The 7,541-nt window shown below is 32.9% G+C and overlaps 2 protein-coding genes across 2 annotated transcripts in view; one reads left to right on the top strand and one right to left on the bottom strand.

The window, feature by feature from the left end:
• On the top strand, positions 1–4,644 carry LOC108770662 (uncharacterized). The gene is made up of 7 exons (XM_018522332.1): positions 1–220; positions 1,444–1,596; positions 1,675–1,810; positions 2,739–2,866; positions 3,134–3,424; positions 4,103–4,357; positions 4,484–4,644. The coding sequence occupies exons 1-7, from the start codon at positions 1–3 to the stop codon at positions 4,603–4,605; spliced, it is 1,305 nt and encodes a 434-aa protein (XP_018377834.1). The 3' UTR covers positions 4,606–4,644.
• Positions 4,645–5,585: 941 nt separating this feature from the next.
• The window catches only part of LOC108770685 (trypsin-1), a 4,763-nt gene continuing 2,807 nt past the window's right edge, over positions 5,586–7,541 (bottom strand). The window contains exons 5-6 of the mRNA XM_018522366.1: positions 6,654–6,818; positions 5,586–5,753 (exon numbers count right to left, since the gene is read on the bottom strand). Of these exons, the coding sequence (XP_018377868.1) occupies positions 5,598–5,753; positions 6,654–6,818 (321 nt within the window). The 3' untranslated portion in view covers positions 5,586–5,597. The remainder of the gene's footprint in view (positions 5,754–6,653; positions 6,819–7,541) is intronic.

Here is a 7,541-nt window from a genome sequence, read left to right as displayed (position 1 = left end):
ATGATAAAAATTCAGTCATTAATCACGCTTTTGATGTGCTACATTGTTTTTCATACTTACATCGATGCCTCGAACAATATTGATAAGCATAAAATCGTGAATAGAAGACAATCGTGGCAATCAAACGATAATGGATCTGCTTTTTCCGCCACAGCAAAACGTAAATGGGAATCATTAAAATTTCTGAATAATCGCATTCAGATTGCTAGGGAGAAAAGACGTGAGTGAGATTGTAGTTTAAATATCATAGCTCGAAAAAATCTGAAGAAAATACAAATTATTCTTTACGATGATTATATTCAATACAATCTTGTTTCGTATTAAAATTCTGAGAAATGTAAAATGTTCTAGAAAAAAATTATTTAACATAATTTATTATGTTTTTTTTTTAAATATGAAAAACGTTTTTTATTCTGAACTTAAAATGAAGTACATCACTAGAAATTTAATTTTCAAAAAAGGTAGATAGTAACACTAAAAACGTAAATACTGATATTAAAATTGTTAAAACTCATAAATAAAATCTATTATAACATAATAAAATTATATTAGCATATTTCCGGTCCGTATTAGTCGTGTTTCTACTGAGAAACTCAGCTAACCAATCTTGAGTCATGGAAGAGTTTAATAGACGAATCTTGAGAAGATATTCACAACTTCACATTTGTAATTCAAGTGAGGAACTCAAATGAAGTTTATCTCGAGATATAACTTGAACCCTCTTTTTCACAATTTAATAGTTGAGTCTTAAAGCAAGATCTCATATAATACATATTAATAGATCTCGAAATATGTATCAGCTAATTCTTGATGAGTCGAGAAAACTTGCGTATCACGTAAGTGTGATCCGGAGATGACTTGAGAAGAGAAAATTATATAATATTTATATTAGAACGCATTATAATCTACATATATGTATATACACTACGCAAAAAATTAAAAGATCACCTAGCCCGTCCTCAAAAATAGATAAATATTTGACAAAAGAACTTTGTCAAAAATGATTATAACAAGATTTTTTAAAAAGCATTTTAAAGCTTGAAATATCTACTTTCAAGATCGGTAAATGATATTTCGATTAGATTGATTTTTTTACGCGTGTATTCACAACAGAGCCATAATCTTAAGCTGCAAGAATCTAGAAGTTCCTTAAATATATTTTTGGAATATCAAAATTGTGATTAAATATTTTAGAAATATTAAAAATATATAACATTTTATTATAAAATATTTTTAAAGAAGGAGACTCCCCAATGGGGAGGGCCTCCCCGTGGATTCGCCACTGGAGAGGTAGAAGGGAGGGAAACCATTTTAAAAGAAATTGCATTCAGAAATAGAAAATGTGTGAGAAACAATTACCCACTTTTTTAATTTAAAAAAAAGTTTTTCAAGTCTTTTATTGAGCTTCATGTAAAGAACAAAATATACAATATGATGTTACAGTGTTCTCGCTGTTCACGTTGGTAAAATTTGACAACGGCATCTGCGACGGATTGAACGGGGAGAACGGCACGTGCGTTGCAGCAGCAGAATGCGGACAGCGCGGAGGTATCTTCAGCGGCGTTTGCGCGAATGGTTATGGAATTTGTTGTATAAGTAAACAAACATCAGATTGAACGTTTAAACGTTTTAAAGAAATTTCTTAATCTACATTTTTATTTCATTTTCTAATAGTTACGGTATCCTGTAACGGGATGACTGCCGATAACAACACGCACTTTGTCAACCCAAATTATCCGTCTACCTTCGACGGTATGGAATCATGTCAAGTGACGATAGTAAAATTAGATCCAGACGTTTGCCAATATCGGTATATATACACAGACGTATATTATTAAGAATATTTAAAACATTAATGATAATTGTTAATAAATTTAATAAAGTTTATAATCGTATATAATTTAAAAAATATTCAATATTTTATTTATATTATAATTATATTTACATTATAATAAGGTAACCGAGCCCAATTTGGGCCGTTTCTCAAAGTGGGTCACTTGCTGTTTGTATATAATTATATGATTAATTTAACAAATGGCAGAGAGAATAGTAATTCGAACAGGCAATCCGTGCGACTCGATTGCATTTATTCATAAATCGTATTATTCATTTTTTTTTTGTAAAAACAGAAAAAACTGATACGTCGTAATCGTGATATAATATTCCGTAAGTAAGTAATTGCTTTCTATAATTATGAAAACGTGGTTATTAACTTCCGTAGTTTATGTTATTGTAACTCTATATTTATATAATACTTTACGACATTATTGTACTGCACAATATTACATTTACATTATTTTTATACTTTTGTTGCATTTTGTTTATAATTAAAGAAAAGGTATTATTTGTATAGTGATATCAATATGGGCCGTATCCGAGCACATACGTAAGTGTGACATTTGTCACAGTATGTTTATGAAGATTGTGTAGGATTAACTAATAGCGTTTTCGGCCCGACCGGGTTTGCACCAACCTGGGTTGGATTAGTGGCGTTTTGCGCTCTCCTATTGGTAGAGCGTGTGATATCAACCAATAGGAAAGATTAATCCAACCCAGGTTGGTGCAAATCCGATCGGGCCGAAAACGCTATAAATGATAATGGGCCTTTACTTGTCTGAATTGCGAGTAGATCCATGAGCATAAGAGCTCGGTTACCTTATATAATATAAATATAATTTAATAAATATGATTTTAGTAAGATATTGCTTTGCTCTGTTTCTCCTGTTTTTTCATTGTAGATTAGACTTCGTACAATTCAATATCAGGGGGCCGGAAACGACAAATAATATATGTGTTTACGACCAATTCATCGTTTCCGGTGGTAACCCAGTACCAACAATATGCGGTAACAATGATGGAAATCACAGTAAGTAAAAAAATGAAAGGCACTCAATTTACATAAATTTTGGTGTTTATTTTCTCATCATTCACAAAATTTTATTGTCACATCGTGTACATATTAAGATATTATTTGAAATATCTCACTTCGACCGTTAATAGACTTTCTCATTATAGTTTGATTTATTCAAATAAATAGTCCAAATATATTCAAAATCTCTCTTAATATTGACAATGTTATTTAATAATATAAGTTGCGATTCGATTCTCTATACGAGCTAAATACTTTTTACAGTGTACATAGACACGGGAGTCGGACCAACCAATCCAGTTACTCTAACCTTCGTTACGAGTGGCAACTCTTTTTCACGATCGTGGAAAGTTCGAATCTCGCAGATACGATGCAGTACAATATATCGAGCCGAAGAGGGATGCCTTCAGTATTTCACTGGAGTTTCCGGCCAGATAAAATCCTTTAATTACGATCCCATGATTGGGCTACAATTGTCAAATCAAGATTACAGTATATGCATCAGGATGGAGAGGAACTTTTGTGGAATCCAGTACATGGCGTGTTCTGACGACGGTATAAAAATATATATACATAGAATGTGTACATAGGATGTAACAAAAACAAGTAAACATATATGTTTTAATATTCAAAGAGATTTTTCTAAAATCTGAAGTTAGATATTTTAGCAATGGTATTAGTAACGACTTTCCATTGTTTTTCATGTTATTTTCATATGACTTCAAGAATTTGTTTCGTCCATTAACACCATTATGTCAGATATTCTTTAGAAGGGAAAGAAACGGAGAACTTCGATTGGTACATATTCTTATGCATTACGTGTTATGCGTTATGCAAGAGTCTGTGCTCCCCACTTAAGATCTGACTGAATACCGGCCTATAGATTCAAAGATTGAAATTCGTGGGTGGCACCCAGTTGGACACGAGCCACTCACAGCGCTTGAGACTACAAAGCTCCTAAGCACCGGTCGCTGTGATTGGTGGTGTCCAATTGAGCCGTGGTCAATCGGGATCTCCCCAAATTCGTTCGTTAATGTTGGTGCTAGATGCGTCTGTGTTCTCTATCAATTAGTGAGTCTATGGTCGGTATTCATAGTCTATTCTTATTTCAAGATCGTCTTAAGTAATGTCTTAAGACGCTAATGCAGCCTCCGATTTAGAGGTCCTAATCTTTTTTGGACACTGTGTGTGTGTGTATATATATATATATATATATATAAAATTCCTTTACAGCTCAAGAGATGATGTCCACCACATTAAGTACGACGAATCAAATAATGCGTAGCAACTCATTCACTCTGACGGGGAATACACAAACCACGCAAATTATGTCGATGACAGGAACGTCTTGTATGACCGATTGGTTGTCAATACCGTGCGCCACAAATCTTGATCGATTACCATCGACGTCAATGACATGCGTCGATCGATTGTGTGGTGGTACTTTCAACTCGGAAACCCTGAACTTGAATGGCTCGTCTGTTATTAGTGAGTCTGTTATTATTTTTATTAGAGTAAGAATGATGCTTGTATATTAAAAAAAAATTAAACAATGTCGTGGCTTGTTTCGAGATGATGATTTTATACCCCCTTCTTCTTCAATTACTTTTTCAGGCACCGTAAAGCCATTCAGATTAATTTTTCACACGGACAGCATCGAAGGACCCAGTGATGTTGGAAATAGAGGCTTCTGTCTTAATTATGTGCAACAACCATGCACGACTAAATTAAGATAAATGTCATTTCGATAAGTATAATTAAATGACTAAAGCGTAAGTTAATTTTTATTTCAAAAACTTTGACACATATTTTTTGTTAGCATGTCAATATGTAAGAATTCGCATAAAAAGTAACTGATAAATTAATTTAATATGTGCCGTTATGTGTAAATCAAAAAATATGCGAATCTTTCTTAGTAAATACGAATGTTCTCTTATATTCCTATTATTCATATTTCTGCACATTAGAAAGAGCAAATCTGAAAAAAGAAACTCACCCCTTTCCTGACTTTTAGTAAATATTGTGTACGATTACGTAAAATTGGTGATGAAATACATTAATCGATAAAATATTGGAAACAATAAACATTATTGTCATAAAAATTATTGTGCTACTATGATTAATTGATCAATTATGTAGAATAATAACCGATAGAATATTACAATTACAACATTTATAATAGTCACGAACTCTGATTGATGATTGATTAAAGGAGGGGAGGAAATATAATGTTTTTAGATCAATGCTATAAGTGTGTACATGCATTTCATAAAAGTGGGGTCAACTTTCTCCATCTTAAAAAGTAAACTCCAATGCAGAATAACGAAACGTACTCATGCGCGCAATGCGCGCACGTATATATGTATTTTTATATATATATATATATATATATATATATTTTTAGGGGGGAGTTGTACCGATGGTTAAATCGTTCCTCAATTGTATTTTCTAAACGAAACATTTTATCTTAAAGGTGCGACAGATGTGCGATACAGATGTGACGTTAATAACATGGCTTAAGTACTGTTATTTTTGTTTTGTCTTCGAGAGGTCCGATTACGAGTGTCTAATATTTTATACAATTTATCTAAGATGTTATCCAAGGTCAAACTGATAAGATTAATAAGTAGATCTTTCTGAATCCTACACAACTTTTTTGTTTGAAATATTCAATATTAATTATATTTTAATTAATTGTATTCATACATATATTATAATAGTGAATTTTTTAAGTTTCCATGCCGGTTTTACTTCTAATCCAATGTCGAAGTAATATTGCATCTGTGTATACACCAGGCGAATTCTTTTCAGCACAACCGTCTCCCCATGAAGTTATGCCGAGGAGGATATTGTCAGTATTCACTATTGGTCCTCCAGAATCACCCTGTATTATATGAATAATGATGTATAGCAAAGAAAAACCTGAGAGAGGCTATTCCGGCGTTTCTCGTGGAACTACCGAAATACGTACACTATAACGCCAGTACATATCTATTTTCGGTTTGGGAATTAACCCGTAACTACTGGTGATAAAATCGAGATATTCCCGTATATGATTCTTATCCTATTAGGGTGCCATTACATGAAACACGAAAATGAGGAAACGCGGAAACGCGATAGACAAAATTAAATTTTACTAGATTTCCGCGTGTTCTGTTTCGCTTGTTTTGATCCTACTATTACATACAGTACAATTTGAGCGGAAAAGCGGAACGGGAAATTAGAAATTATTAATTTTTAAAGGCATTTATTATTTGATTAAAATGCTTATATTCAGTACATAAGCTGAAAAAATAAGCATATTAATAAAAACTGCAATGAATTAAATGAATACACTTTTTTAAAATGAATACAAAAGTGCAGTATTTGTCACTATATCGTTCCGCTTTTCCGCAGAAATTGTGCTCCATGTAATATAAGGAGATCAAAACAGGCGGAACAGAATGCGCGGAAACGGGCAAATCTAGTAAAGTTTAGTTAATTTTGTCTTCCGCGTTTCCGCATTTCCGCGCTTCTCTGCATATAGTACCTTAAACGTGGGTGACTTGGGACAGCATGTATTTTTGTTAAATTCAATCATGGAATCCATCCATGAGTCTCTAAAGGAAGTTAAGTTAAGTTTAAGTTTTAAACTTTTTTTAGAGACTCATGGATGGATTCCATGATTGAATTTAACAAAAATACATGCTGTTCCAAGTCAACTACACTTGTCCCAAGTCACCCACGTTTACGGTACATGTGAATGAATATAAATAATAAACATTGGATTGCATTTATATCTTACTTGACAAGCGTCTATGCCCCCTTCCTGTAATCCATAACATGTCATTCGAGATGTCACTATATATCTGTTTACATAATCTTTTTGGCATATCCATCTATTTATTCGTGGTACTACTACACACTGTAGAGTTTTTGCCAGAACTGGATCGATAACACCTTGGACTTTCTGCACATTTTATAAAAGCTTAAATTTTTGTATATAAGATGTCCGATAATGACTGTATTACCTTTCGTGAGAGAGAGAGCAAGTATAGTGGACTAAACTAAGTCTAAAATCATGTACTATTTTACGATTTTTGCAACAGTTATGAAAAAAATTAATTACTGAGAATCGTCAAATTCGTCCGGTTTACTGATGTATACGTGAAGTTAGCATAATTACTTTATTAAAATTATTATTTTATTAAATGAATGGGGTGACAGATTTAAATGACTCACCCTGTGTATATAATATATATATAAAATAGAGAAAAAAGAAAAACAAATGGACAAACTGTAGAGAAAAGGTATAAAAAAAATTTATAAAATAAAAACTTACTCTTTATAAATCTCTTCATCTTGAAAAGGAACGTAAAATCTCATAGAATCATACATGCTTGGAAAGTGTTGCAGTAGCGGTCCGTTTGAACGAGTGATGCAGTATCATTGCCCGAGCTCTTTCTAAGTTTCGTCCCCTCAAAATGGTGAGGCACCACCAAAGTCTGTTGCTCTAACGTCTACCAGAAAATGAGAGTAAAGAATTACAGTGTAAAAAGCGCAAAAGCGAACATAAAACTAAATTTACAATATAGAACGAAAGTTGGATACTTTTATTTAAGAGGAGAGCAAAGAGCACGCGACGGAATTGTGCCGTCGCTCGCGAGCACGGTTAGACTGGATATCCATGAGG

Source organism: Trachymyrmex cornetzi, unplaced genomic scaffold (genome assembly GCF_001594075.2).
Source record: "Trachymyrmex cornetzi isolate Tcor2-1 unplaced genomic scaffold, Tcor1.1 scaffold1307, whole genome shotgun sequence".
Lineage (NCBI taxonomy): Eukaryota > Metazoa > Arthropoda > Insecta > Hymenoptera > Formicidae > Trachymyrmex > Trachymyrmex cornetzi.
The sequence above is the reverse complement of the archived record's forward strand: the minus strand, read 5'-3'. Positions and strand labels throughout refer to the sequence as shown.

What these genes read in the sequence shown, in the direction of transcription:
- LOC108770662 (XM_018522332.1), top strand. Translation starts at nt 1, where the DNA reads ATGATAAAAATTCAGTCATTAATCACGCTTTTGATGTGCTACATTGTT. An exon ending in GATTGCTAGGGAGAAAAGAC is followed by an intron (nt 221 to 1,443) that starts GTGAGTGAGATT and finishes ATGATGTTACAG; the next exon opens with TGTTCTCGCTGTTCACGTTG. An exon ending in CATGGCGTGTTCTGACGACG is followed by an intron (nt 3,425 to 4,102) that starts GTATAAAAATAT and finishes ATTCCTTTACAG; the next exon opens with CTCAAGAGATGATGTCCACC.